The sequence below is a fragment of the Pseudorca crassidens genome, chromosome 16, assembly GCF_039906515.1.
Source record: "Pseudorca crassidens isolate mPseCra1 chromosome 16, mPseCra1.hap1, whole genome shotgun sequence".
Classification (NCBI taxonomy): Eukaryota; Metazoa; Chordata; class Mammalia; order Artiodactyla; family Delphinidae; genus Pseudorca; species Pseudorca crassidens.
Genome location: NC_090311.1, coordinates 64,993,407 through 65,007,761, shown reverse-complemented (window position 1 = coordinate 65,007,761; position 14,355 = coordinate 64,993,407). Strand labels below are relative to the sequence as shown.

General features: G+C 38.8%; 1 protein-coding gene across 1 annotated transcript in view; it reads right to left on the bottom strand.

Moving 5' to 3' along the window:
- CTNNA3 (catenin alpha 3) overlaps positions 1–14,355 on the bottom strand; it is a 1,581,323-nt gene that overhangs the window by 722,809 nt on the left and 844,159 nt on the right. The window contains exon 9 of the mRNA XM_067710819.1: positions 7,076–7,228. Coding sequence (XP_067566920.1) covers positions 7,076–7,228 — 153 coding nt within the window. The remainder of the gene's footprint in view (positions 1–7,075; positions 7,229–14,355) is intronic.

Here is a 14,355-nt window from a genome sequence, read left to right as displayed (position 1 = left end):
CGGACTCTCAACCACTGCGCCACCAGGGAGGCTCTAAAATGATTTTTTTAAGAGGAAATTTTCATTGCTTATCAGGGGTATTGGAGATTCAAGTAACCTCTTTCCAGATTGAAAAAAAAAAAAAGAACACATGTTAAAGAGAGGAAAGGGAAGAAGAGTAATATTCACCGAACAATGATGTCCACATCACGTGGCACTTGGTATTTTAACGTGTCAACCTAATCTTACTGTTACCTTCACTTTACAATGGAGTATGCCTTTTACAGGACAGATACAAGAGACACTAAGTCACTTTCCCAAGAACATCAAGAAAGTCTCCATATTTCACACTTTACTCAGTAAGTCACAGTGTTACCATTTTTAAGATCTCCTATAGGATTAACGGACATTCTACTTCATTTCTTATACTAATTCATTCAACAATGATTTATTGAATGTTGTGCTTACTGTATATCAGGCCAGAGAAACAAAAACAAAGGCTCTAGAGTCCCAGAGTCCAGCACAGTACATGGCCCATGATAGGCACTGAAGACATGTTTGTTAAATGAATGACTGTATGAATGAATGAATACACTCTTGTCCTCATCTTGCCAATCACCTGTCTAGAACTGCACTATCTAAAACAGAGCTGTGAGCCACTTATGGCTATTATGCCCTTAAAATGTGGCTAGTCTAGATTAAAATAGGCTGTAAGTATAAAATCTATACCAGATTTCTAAGACTTAGTACCAAAAAATGTAAGACATCTCATTAATAGTTTTTATATTGATTACATGTCAAAATGATAATATTTGGAGTATACTGGATTAAATAAAACATATTAAAATTAGTTCACCTGTTTATTTTTACTCTTTTTAGTATGGCTACTAGAATATTTTAACATTATATATGTGGCCTGCCTTCTATTTCTATTGTATAACATCAATCTAGTGCCATTAAGTTCTGGGACACTTGTTTTCTGCTCCAATTTCATTATTAAAACTAGTTTTCTTTTCTCCATTTATTGTAGGATAATAAATAGGTTTTAAATCCAGTCATTTTAAAATGCCAGCTTATGTTCACGAGATTCGAATCAATTTTGGGGGGTTAGAAATTTTTATGTTCTGATGCAAAATAGCCTCCACACAATATGACTTCCCTTGAGATCCTTCCCTGCTGAGAAGCAACTGCTGCTTTCCAAATCCATTACTGGACCCAGTTCTATAAGATGAAATCTAACTTCTTCACCCTAGCATTCAAATATTCAAGGCTCTTCATCAAGTACTGCTATCCCACTTCATGCTCCAGCCAGTTTAAATCTAGATTTCATTTTATTCTTTATTCATGCTGTTATCTCCACTTGGAGTTCTAGTTTTTCATATCCAAGTCCTGCCTAGTTTTTAAGGTTTAATGTAAATATTGCTTACTTCATGCTGAATTTCCAAACTACTCTAATCCCATATAGTTTTCTTTCTCTTAATTCCAAAACACTGATATTCCATTCAAAAATAAACTACACTTGACTATGGAAAGTCTCTGACTTGTCTATAATTGTATCACTGAACTTTCCCTGTATTCCAAAGACCATGAATAGAAAATTTATAAAGAAACCTCTAAAACATGGAAAGGTCACTCCCTGTGCTTTCACGCTAGGCTTTGAAGAATCATGTTCATCATGTCTTTTAACTAAAAGAAGATTAAAATGCTGAGCAGTTTCTAATCCAGGGAGTGGGCAGTCACACCTGTGTGCTCTATTCTATATAAGCAAAACCATTTCTGACTTAGCTATAATATCCTTTCCCCAGCAAAAGAGGAGAGCTGCCAAGATGCTCACTGAGAACAGTTGTTGGTTTGTGTAGAACAGTTGTTGGTTTGTGTACAAGCGTAAATATGGGTTTGTTCTTTTTTTTTTTCTTTTCCCATTTTTTTTTTTCTTGTCGAGGACGAGAAAGAAGGAAGAATGGGCTGGGTCTCTAAAAGCTTGATTTATTTATAACCAAACATATCCTTATTTGATAACAGATGATCAATTAAAGCAATGTGTGACATTTGAACAGCATTCTGTCAAAACGCAACGATATTAGAAGAGCTGATAGCAATGAGCACTTCTTGCAAACAGCAAGAGTCCCCCTCTAACGTCTTCTCTCTTGGCACTGGGGCTTTGCTAAATCTGGCTTGCCATTTTGTGAGTGGGAACAATCAGCTTTGTAGGTTGGAGGGAAGTATTATAATTAAATGTCCACCCACTTTTTCCTTTTTGATGAAAGGCTCCCATGAAACTTACTAAAATAAGGTACATCAAGACAGATGAATTTTTGATGAATAAGTCAAAGCACTGACAAAGCTGGCTTTTCACATAGAGAAACTTCACTAATTCACAGGAAATTTCCAGGTCTTGATCATTAACACTGGCAGGCTTAATGATAATTAATATGATAAAATCCATGGAACAAACAGGAGATTTTATCATTTAATTGGTAGCAACTGTAGTGTTCAACATGAATTGACTTGCTGAGAACAAACTGTAATATGATTCAGAAATAATAGTGGGGTTTTTAAAAATTAGTTTTAGAGAAATATTTAATAGCCATTATAAAAACAATGTCTTTATTGAATATATAATGGCATTCTTCTGAATAATAGTTACCTTACCACATTAAAGTTACAAACTTTATCTCTGAAGTGGGTAAAGTTCTTTAAAGATGTTATCAAATTGTCACAAACTCCTGAAGGAGATGTGGAGCAGGGTTTATAGTGTCTGTCTGCTTTTGATAACTAATGGCAAAGCCATTTGCTTATATCACTGTGTAGTATTATTTTAAAGTATCTTTGTACAACAGAGTAGGGAGGTACTCAAATAATTGGGATCAGGCATATATGTCAAGTCCAGTTACTGGAATCCTCAGAGTCAACTTTTTAGAGAGGAAGAAAACTGAGCGAGTGTGATGAATGTGTTTCTTCATTTAAGACCCATCTATTGAGAACTAGCTTATAGACTTTGCTATGAGAGGAAGCTTAAAGCGATAAAAAATAAAATCCTTACCCTCTAGAATCACTGAATATTTTTCTTTTTAAGATAAAATTAATATTTTAAACTTCTTGTTTAATAGGTATTATTGGTGGAAACCTAGAGTTAATGGTGCCCTAAGACACCATCAGTGCAACATCAAAGTACTGGGGAGCACCATTCCATAAGCACATTAGTCATTAATTGCTAATCACTATGTGAGCTTAATTTTTAAAAGGCCAACCTCGACTCCTGCGTCTCATTCTTATTGTGCCTTGGTGGATCCAAAAATACAGACTAACTTGGATGTTCAAAGTAGGAAAAGCTTTGCATAACAGTTACTTAATTCAACATAAGTAAAATAAAATTAGCTACAAGGATCTAAGTTCTCCAGTTATTGGTACTGCCCAGGGTTTTATAACCATCATTTCACCCATGGTCACTTTATGCTAAACTTACTACATGGTAATAAAATAGACATGACTTCACTAGAGAATGGGAATGTTCAGGCCCTATTTATTGGCCACTTTTTTCCTCATTCTCATTTCTTTCACCAATACTCCAAATCCTTTTTGTTTTCTAATTATTACTCACAGAATTTCTTAAGGCTTTGTGATTTTGCTTTGTGCTCAGTTCGACTTTTTATTATTCCTTTCGTAAAAGTTACAAGTTAACCATTATCTAAAGCATTCCTTTAACAGCATGGACTTTTTCTTCAAAGATCTGATAGGAATTCTTTAAAAATAGACTATTTTTTTCCCACTTATGTCTTACTTCAACAAGTTCACTTTTAGATTTTAAATTTCTCTGACAAACATAGTTGAGGCATCAAAACCCAAACACATTGAAAATAGCTTTTTCTTGAAGTCATTTAGTATCGAATCTGCACTGCTATGTCAAATAACCCAGCTTGGGAATAAGATGGGTATATGTGCTTGTCTGTGTAGGGGGGTGGTAAGGAAAAGGGACATGGAAGACTGGTAACCAGTCCATACAAAGTGAACTCACAATGTCCTCTGAAACTGATATATTTCAGTTCTCTTATTTCCTCAAACTCTGCCCCTGACACTCCTATCTCAATGTTTGTAGTAAATTAATGATGATTTTCTCTCTTGCTTTGGTTAGACAGCTCCTTTCAAAAAAGAATTTTCCTGGGACTTAAATGCAGCCCTTTTTTTTTCCTTCTTGATATATATAAACAACCTAGTGTTTGAGCAGTATACTTAATATGCCTATATCTCTTAAAGAGCTAGGAGTCTCTCAACTGTAACAAGTATTTCTCAGATCTTACAATTTTAGAAACTGGTAGTGACCTTAGACATTATCTTGTTTAACCTTCACTTTACAGCTAAAGCAAATGTAGCCCTAAGAAGAGACGTGTAAAGGTGGCCACAAATACTCTGTGCTCCTTCCAGTGAGACGTGGAGTCTCCTGCTGCCTCTTCTCTCCTTGTGTTTGGGCAGGCTCTGTGGTCGCTTTGATCAATAAAGTACAGCGGAAGCTGTACCCTGCCAATTGCTGGGCCCAGGCCTTAAGAGAATGTCAGCTCTACTTCCTGTTTCTGGCTTGCTCTTGGGACTTTTCATCTCAGAACTCAGAAACTATGCTCTGAGAAGCTGAAGCCACATGGAAAGGCCACGTATTTATTGGCTGGTGCTCCAGTTGACAACCACAGCTAAGCTCCCAGATGACAGCTAGCATGCACTTTCCATGTGAATGTACCATCTTGCTTGTCTAGCCAAATCAAACCTTTGAAGGGTTCCATCCCCAGCCAGTATTTGACAACCAGCACATGAAAGAGACTCTACATGAGAACTGCCCAGCTCTGCTCAGTCAACCTGCAGATCAGTAAGAGAATAATAAATGATTATTCTAAGCACTAAGTTTGGGGATGGTTTGTTAACTAGTAAAAGCTTACTGGAACTGAAGACAAGTTTCTAAGTAATATCAGAGTGAGAACTGGAAGACTCCAAAGCCAGCATAATCTCATAATGTGTTAAGGGAACCAAGAGTTAAATAAGACCCATTCTCAGTCCCCTAGTAGCTCAAAATTCCAAAATCTGTTATTGTTTCAGATTCACATGAACTACAGAATTTTCAAAATCCTTAAACATTTAAAATAGATTCTTAGAGCTCTATCTACATAGCAGTAAACTGTCATTTGGTAATAAAATAAGGTAGTATTCTCAAGTGTTTCTGGAAGGCAGTGCCTTACTAATAAGCATCATGAAAGAAAGAGAACTTTAGATAAATTGATTTGGGGAAATTCTGACTTAAAGAGAATTCTTTATATCTGGATTTTTCAGATACGTAAAATCTCCAAGAGGAGAAATAGAACTTCTTCCCCAGAATCGTGGGATCAAGGAGTCCTTTATTGAGCACCTCATGAGATTTATGTTTCATTAGAAACTAAACTGAAAAATAGGAATAAGGATCCAACGTTATTAGCACAAACCAACTTTTACTTTCAGAATATTTCGCCAAAAAAGTTATTTTCATAATCTGGTGCTCCTTCAGCTTAGAAAACACATCTCTAGACCAAAGGTTTATGATATTTAGGAGCCACACTTAGTTAGGTGCCTTTAACGACCTGCTCCTCTGTTCTGCTCTCTTTTAATTTTTAACATTTTCCTTTGGGAATAGTTAGTAAATATGTGAGGAATGAGTACAAGAAGGAATAAATAAAACCAGATAAGTAATAAATAGTTGAATTAATTAGTTAAACACGGTAAACCTGGACATCAGCTTCGATTCTCATTAGCTTGTTTTAGGTTTTGTTTATTTCCACGTAAGGCCAATGGGAATTACATCAGCTGCCCTGTCTCACAGAGTTCTTGGCAAGTTCAAAGATTCCAAAGTCGTAGGTGGGGCAGTTTTAGGGCTGAAATTCTTAGTAATCATCTATCTATCCACTCTTATTTTCTAGATGTGAAGACTGGGACCCAGTGGAAGTGCTAGCTACGTCGGAAACTTCCTTCCCAGTTGATCCACATTAAAGATGTTGGAAAAGTCCTCAACTTCAGTAAACGTCGTATAGAACGTTTACTATACAACGTTTCTAATTCAAGTGGGGACTATTTCTAACACAAGTTTTACAAGCAATTTGGGCCCCCAAACACATATTTCATCACAGAATTCATGGCCTATATAGGAAGGTGTGGCAGTCAAAACATTTAATAATCAGCATAGCACATAGCACTGACAATGAGTACGGAGACAAGCCATAAACAACTGATAGAGTCACACTGATGGGTACCAGCAGTGTATCGGTCTAGTACAAGGATCTGGTCAACCACATTTTCCCCTTCCTTCCAGTGTTTCCTGGACTTGCGAGTACTGTCACTTTACTGAGGTTAGGAATTCTTCCATTCAGGCTTTCTCTTATACCGTGCTTGTATTATTGATGTCCATAAGACAGTAAATTCCACTACCTGTCTTCTAGGAATCACCCAGCACTTCATAGCTCCTTCAGCAATATGCCCCCCTGCCCCCCAAATCATGGGGCATTTCCATGTTTCCAGTTTCCAAGCAGGAGGAAATTACAGTTTTATCATCTCCTCTTGCCTCTACTGGGACATGGACAAATCCACTATCCCTACTTAATTATTCTGTGTTTCTCTATCCCTGTATACCCTACATTCATGTCCTATAGTCATGTTTCATAGTTGAATATGATTTGAAAGGCTGAAGGAGTAACAACCATGAAAAGATGGGAGAGAAACAATAAAGTGGCATGAGAGAAAGCATCTAATACTTTTAAGTTAGAATAGGAAGAAAGTATTTGTAAGGATAAAACCTGTGTTTAACCAGGTTTGTGTATGCGTGTGTGTAGCTCTGAAAAACATACACATTAAGAAAATATATCGATCATATTTTCATAATTCTTTCTAAATAACTTGCTCCTTTTCCAAGCCAATGGGGGATAGTTTATACAATTTGACATACATACCTTCATAGTACTTTGGCCCAACTCTGCTTCATTTGCTATAAGTGGACAAAAGTTTTTATTTGAATCCAATTCAGCTATAAATGCAGAATGAGAGCCCTATTCTCCTGGATTTAGAGTAGTTACAGTTCTAGCACACTCACCTCTACAAGCCTGCTGGTGTGTTCACGAAATATCGCAGCATATTCTTTTATTTCCTTTTCCCGGCCATTCTTGGCAGCTTCAATGAGAACCAAAAGTGGGACTGTCGTATCCAAAAAGGAGTCTGACACATGATCTATAATAGCCTTACGGAGCTGAGGAGAAATAAAAAATTCATTTTTTTTTTTTCCAAGAAATAGTTCTTGTTATTTCCTATTTTTACAATCTCAGTAATTACAAAATTTCTTTTATATGTATTTTTGCACAGTCTCTGAAATCATAATATCTAAGACTGTATGAATGTCACTTACAACGCTAAAGCAAGCTAAACATCCAAGAAAAAAAAATCATCGACCAATAGCTCTCTTGCTCTCAAAAATGACTATCTTTTTCTTAAATTGTACTTAGCCCAGAGGTCAGATTATAAGTGATAGTACTGTATTTTTCCCTCAAAGAAATTGCACTATTGGAATGTTTATGCATGTGTACAAACAACATTGTACATCATGTATTTTCATAATTACAAAATTATAAAAGGTTTTCTACTTTGTTGGAAGAACTCATGAGAAATTCTGATTAGCTGAATTGTAGACTTCATAGTAATTAAACCAAGTTAGATCACTGATTATGCCAGTGGGTAACAGATTAATAGAGCAAGGAGAATAAAAAATGAGTTTGATGTCCAATTTTCTCCATTTGCATTAACTGTTCTTGCCCTCACACCTTAAGTTATTAAACAAGTATAACATTCTACTACAATTAGTTCTTTTAAATTAGATTATGTGTAAGCTTATAAATGACAATCAGGCAATTACTCTACTCAGCAGATATTTTATGAAATTTAAAACTGAGTTGGAAAATTAATGCATTGTATTTATATAATATTGAGTCCTTAAAGATCACAATATCTTGAAATGTTTCATTAACAATGTCAGTGATTACGAATGGCTCCAAAGTTTTTGGTCAACTCCCTCAATTTAATAATCTCTGTAATAAAGATACGACTAGCTATCAGACAGGGAATTTGTAACTTGCCTTCTGTGAAAATTGTATTTTAGAATATTTTTTAAAACCAGCAGACACTTACTCTAGTTTTGGATTACATTAGAATTAATATATTTTCAAGGGGTTAAATGATGTAGCTACATGAAAAAAAAGCACTGTCTCTCTTCCTATAACAACTGTAGGATAATAAATCCATAATAATTATAGATTTGGGGGAGAAAAATACCTTTGTCTAAGACAATGGAGCTTTCTCAGAAGAACTGTGAAATTTTTATGGCTATCAACAATTTCACAAAGGCAGTAGGAAGATCCCCAAGCAAAGATTCTGCTTAGCATGCAGAACAGCAAATCACTAACGGCAACTAATTAACATTTACTGAGCATTTACTTGGACAGGGTGTAGAGTGCTAAGTGTTTACAAGGCAAAGGGTAGACCTTGAGTGAATGAACTGTTTGATGTCCATAAAGAGTGGACCACAGAAGTCAGGCAAGAGATCATAAGTTAGGAGTTGCGCTGGGAAATGCAAGTTGTGTTAGTTCCACGTACATGAGAGAAAAGTAGAAGAAATCTCTCAGAAGGGGAGCTGTAGCCAACGACCATCCCTCCCCTTTATCCTTTTCTTCCTTCATTTGTAACCAGGACATATAGAAGGGAGGCTAAGAGGAGATTTACACTAGAGATATGTGGCTGAAAGCCAGCATACATATGGGAGGTAATTCAAGCCAAGGAGGTGAAGAGAATCATATAGAGGAAGATGCACAGTGAGATGTCCAAGAATAAAATCTTAAAAAATATTACCACTTATGGTAGTCGTGCAGATGGAGAGTAGGACCTAAAAAGAGGCTGAGATGATGGCCAAGAAACAAAGAGAGGAAATGACCCAACAGCTGCAAGGGAAACTTTCAAATAAACCTCTGTATCAATGCTCTTCAAATGAACTTATCCTACCAAACACAATTATAACACCCACATTATGGATGTGTTGAATCTTCTTTTCTGTGTATTTGATTTCATTCAATTCAACAAGCATTTCTGAACACCATTTCCTTACATTTCTACCAAGAGCTAGGTATTGTGATAAATGTCAGGTTGGAAACACATGATCCCTTATAATCCTCCAGAAACACAAGTATCTAGTGTGACTGGAATGTGGCGGTAGAGAAAAGATTGAATTAGAGTCTCATTAGGCACAATGGAAATAGTGAAAGGTATTTCAGGTAAAAGAACAAAATTCAGACAAAAAGATTAAAAGATGACAGAAGGAAATGGCCAGAAATTGGTGACTTGTGTTAGACATGAGTGATACGCCTAAGAGATAGCAAACCATCAGCAGGCACGGAAATATCCTTCCCTTTGAAAGCATCCTCGACCCATGCAAACAAACAGCACAATTAATGCAAACAGCCCACAGTTTTCTCACAAGATTCTCTCTCTTACTGATTCCTGATCACTTACCATTACGTTCATAGCTATGATTATAGGCTACGTTAGAGGCCTTTGGTACTTTACATCTCATCCACTGGACCAGTCTCTGATTTCAAGTGTTGCTGGGCGGTGGGGACAGTTCCACGTCCTCCAAAGACATCCCACCTCGAGTGCATTCCATGCTTCTTTTTGTTATTCTTTCTCAGGGCCTGCTCCAAGTCTCTATGAGATTCTCAGCTCAAGCACAAAGAGCCTCAAAGTTCTAGAGAGTCAATACTACTGGGAGCAACCCTCAACCAACGGGTACGGGAGCTACTGGATAAAATTCCCAGCTTCCATCTATTGGTCAGGCAATGCTGGGAGGCATTCTGTCACTTCTCAGAGGTCCTTAAGCAACTGTTGCCTATAGTGATGACCTCAATCGCGTATCCTTTCCTCCTTCCCTGCCTGTTCTCTTATGCTTGATATTCTTTTACACTTGCTTCTTGGAAGTGCCTCTCAAATAAATAACCTGAATAAAGGCCCCAGTCTCAGGATCTGCTTTCAGGAGAATCCAATATAGACACATTTATCCAGTGTTAGTGCTGTTTGTTCGCGTAGCAAGTAATAGACTCTGATGTCTTACATAAACTACCCATTGGTGATCATACTCTGCCACTTCTGCTTTGCACACCACTGGGTTTAATTCTGCTATCTCCTGTATTATGGCTGACCATGAAAGAGGAAATATTATGAGATCAGACCACAAATGAACATAGGGACAAAATATGGAAGACCCCGAATGCCATGTTAAGTAATTTCCTTTATATGTTCTGACATATTCATATGGAGTTTTTTTCATTTCAATTGTACATTACCACTGATGAAAGTGGTTTGGGATCTCAGATAAAATATTTCTCTACAGTGGAATTCCAAAAGTGACGGTTGTATGTGCAAACTGTAAGAAAGACCTGCCCACCCTCTAACCCCCACCAAATAAGGGAATAGAAAAAATGAAACTGTGTGTGAAAGAGGAATGGAAAGAAGAGAAAGTGTTTTAGAAAAGAATCACCCTCAGGGAAGTATAAAACTTATATTTGTGTATTATTAATGCCATTTTAATTTTAAGTCACAGAGCAAAATATGACTTTCAAAACTCAATTAACTAATAGGAACTAAATCACCTAATAATTAATTCAGCATATACCTACTGTGTCAATTTAATGAGATGTGTATCTTATGGATACTTAATATTATTTGATGACAAGAATGAGGAGAAGGAGGTACAAGAACCTAAACACATTTTTCTGAGTGTGGCACTGGTACTACCAACATGGAGAAGAGATGAGTACAGCAATTTTATTTGACATACCTTAAGTCTTTATTATGGCCTTTATGAAATAGACAATTATTTCTCAATATATATAAAAATTTTAACCTGCCTTTAGTGAAATCAAATATCTGTTTCACTCTGCGTAATTCAGTAGAAATGGAATACATTTGATTGTTTTAATTTTCTAATGAAGTAAAGAAGGTTTAAAATCTTCCTTATTAAGAATTTTAATATGCGTGCAGTTCTCAAATAAATGAGAAAAGAGATTAAAGGAACAAGAAAATTGAAATTCTAAAAACATGTAAAATAAATAATTAGGAAGAAAAAAATTTATAATAGTAAAATCAGTGTATTACACACTAGAAGTTCTGAAGGTGAATAGGTCATTATTCCTGGCCCCTGGCATAGTGGTTACAAATTTGGGCTGGGTTTAGATGGACGGACCTGTGCTGAAACCTTGGCTCTACCAGTTAGCTGGGTAATGTTCAGTAAATTGACTCACCTGAGAGGTTCAGATAGTCATACTGTGGCATTATTTCTTGCTCCGGGGATAAAAATCAATAATGTAAGGACTACAGTGGGTAGAAAGCATTTGCTAAATGAGAGATGTTGTCATAACTATCATTTTAAGGATTTAAAATCCAGTGTGAAGAAAAATCCACTAGAGAAGAAAAAGACAAGCAGTATATGATTACTGCTGAAGACAAGCAGTATATGATTACTGCTATAATACAACTACCAATGCTGTAAGTGCTCTAGGAAGAAAAAGAATAATTCCAGCTGATAAAAATGGCAAAAGTTTCATGGGAGAAATAGCATTTATGTTAGTCTTGAACTTCCTCAGTCACTTAGGGGTTGGGTAGGGAGAGTAAGGGAAATAGGAAAGGCACCACATTGAACAAGCCATATATACAAAGATGCATGTGTATCTGGAGGTGAGTATGGAAGTGGTGGGAAATCTGGTGAATAGCAAGTAGACTCTAGCCAGAGAACAGGTTAGTGTGCTGCTGTGAAGCAGGAAGAACTGAGGAAGAAAGTGAAAGGAGAAGGAACGTTAAGAATTATGAGGACTGAGAGGAGACCTTCAAGATGGCAGAGGAGTAAGACGTGGAGATCACCTTCCTCCATCTACATGTGGAACAACTCCTACAGAACACCTACTGAACGCTGGCAGAAGACCTCAGACTTCCCAAAAGGCAAGAAACTCCCCACCTACCTGGGTAGGGCAAAAGAAAAAAGAGACAAAAGAATAGGGACGGGAGCTTCCGGGAAGATGGTGTAAGAGTAAGACGCGAAGATCACCTTCCTCACCACAGATACACCAGAAATACATGCACACGTGGAACAACTCCTACAGAACACCTACTGAACGCTGGCAGAAGACCTCAGACCTCCCAAAAGGCAAGAAACCCCCCACGTACGTGGGTAGGGCAAAACAAAAAAGAATAAACAGAGACAAAAGTATAGGGACGGGACCGGCACCAGTGGGATGGAGCTGTGAAGGAGGAAAAGTTTCCACACACTAGGAAGCCCCTTCGCGGGCGGAGACTGCGGGTGGCAGAGGGGGAAAGCTTCGGAGCCGCGGAGGAGAGCACAGCAACAGGGGTGCAGGGGGAAAAGCGGGGAGAGATTCCCGCACAGAGGATCGGGGCCGACCAGCACTCACCAGCCCGAGAGGCTTGTCTGCTCACCAGCCAGGGTGGGTGGGGCTGGGAGCTGAGGCTCGGGCTTCTGAGCGCCCGGAGAGGACTGGGGCTGGCGGCGTGAACACAGCCTGCAGGGGGTTAGTGCGCCACAGGCTAGCCGGGAGGGAGTCCAGGGAAAAGTCTGGACCTGCCGAAGAGGCAAGAGACCTTTTCTTCCCTCTTTGTTTCGTGGTGCGCGAAAAGCGGGGATTAACAGCGCTGTTTAAAGGATCTCCAGAGACGGGCGCGAGCTGCAGCTAAAAGCGCTGACCACAGAGACGGGCATGAGTCACTAAGGCTGCTGCTGCCGCCACCAAGAAGCGTGTGTGCGAGCACAGGTCACTGTCCACACCCTGCTTCCGGGGAGCCTGTGCAGCCAGCCACTGCCAGGGTCCCGGGATCCAGGGGCAGTTTACCTCAGAGAACGCACGGCGCACCTCAGGCTGGTGCGACGTCACGTCGGCCTCTGCCGACGCAGGCTCGCCCCACACTACGTGCCCCTCCCTCACCCCCGGCCTGAGTGAGCCAGAGCCCCCGAATCAGCGGCTCCTTTAACCCCGTCCTGTCTGAGCGAACAACAGACGCCCTCCGGCGACCTACACGCAGAGGCGGGGCCAAATCCAAAGCTGAGCTCCGGGAGCTGTGCAAACAAAGAAGAGAAAGGGAAATCTCTCCCAGCAGCGGATTAAAGCTCCACAATCAACTTGATGTACCCTGCATCTGTGGAATACCTCAACAGACAACAAATCATCCCAAATTGAGGAGTTGGACTTTGAGAGCAAGATTTATAATTTTTTCCCCTTTTCCTCTTTTTGTGAGTGTGTATGTGTATGCTTCTGTGTGAGATTTTGTCTGTATAGCTTTGCTTCCACCATTTCTCCTATCCATTTATTTTTTAAAGATTTTTTTTCTTATTTTTTTATTTTAATAACTTTATTATATTTTATCTTAATTTTATTTTACTTTATCTTCTTTCTTTTTTTTCCTTCCCTCCTTCCTTCCTTCCTTCCTTCCTTCCTCCTTCCTTCCTCCCTCCCTCCCTCCCTTCCTTTCTTTCTTTCTTTCTTTCTTTCTTTCTTTCTTCTACTAATTCTTTCTTTCTACTTTTTCTCCCTTTTATTCTGAGCCGTGTGGATGAAAGGCTGTTGGTGCTCCAGCCAGGAGGCAGGGCTGTGCGTCTGAGGTGGGAGAGCCAACTTCAGGACACTGGTCCACAAGAGACCTCCCAGCTCCACATAATATCAAACGGCGAAAATCTCCCAGAGATCTCAACACCAGTACCCAGCTTCACTCAATGACCAGCAAGCTACAGTGCTGGACATCCTATGCCAAACAACTAGCAAGACAGGAACACAACCCCACCCATTAGCAAAGAGGCTGCCTAAAATCATAATAAGTCCACAGACGCCCCAAAACACACCACCAGACGTGGACCTGCCCACCAGAAAGACAAGATCCACCCTCATCCACCAGAACACAGGCACTAGTCCCCTCCACCAGAAAGCCTACACGAACCACTACACCAACCTTAGCCACTGGGGACAGACACCAAAAACAACAGGAACTACGAACCTGCAGCCTGCAAAAAGGAGACCCCAAACACAGTAAGATAAGCAAAATGAGAAGACAGAAAAACACACAGCAGATGAAGGAGCAAGATAAAAACCCACCAGACCTAACAAATGAAGAGGAAATAGGCAGTCTACCTGAAAAAGAATTCAGAATAATGATAGTAAAGATGATCCAAAATCTTGGAAATAGAATACAAGAAACATTTAACAAGGACATAGAAGAACTAAAGATGAAACAAACAATGATGAACAACACAATAAATAAAATGAAAAATACTCTAGA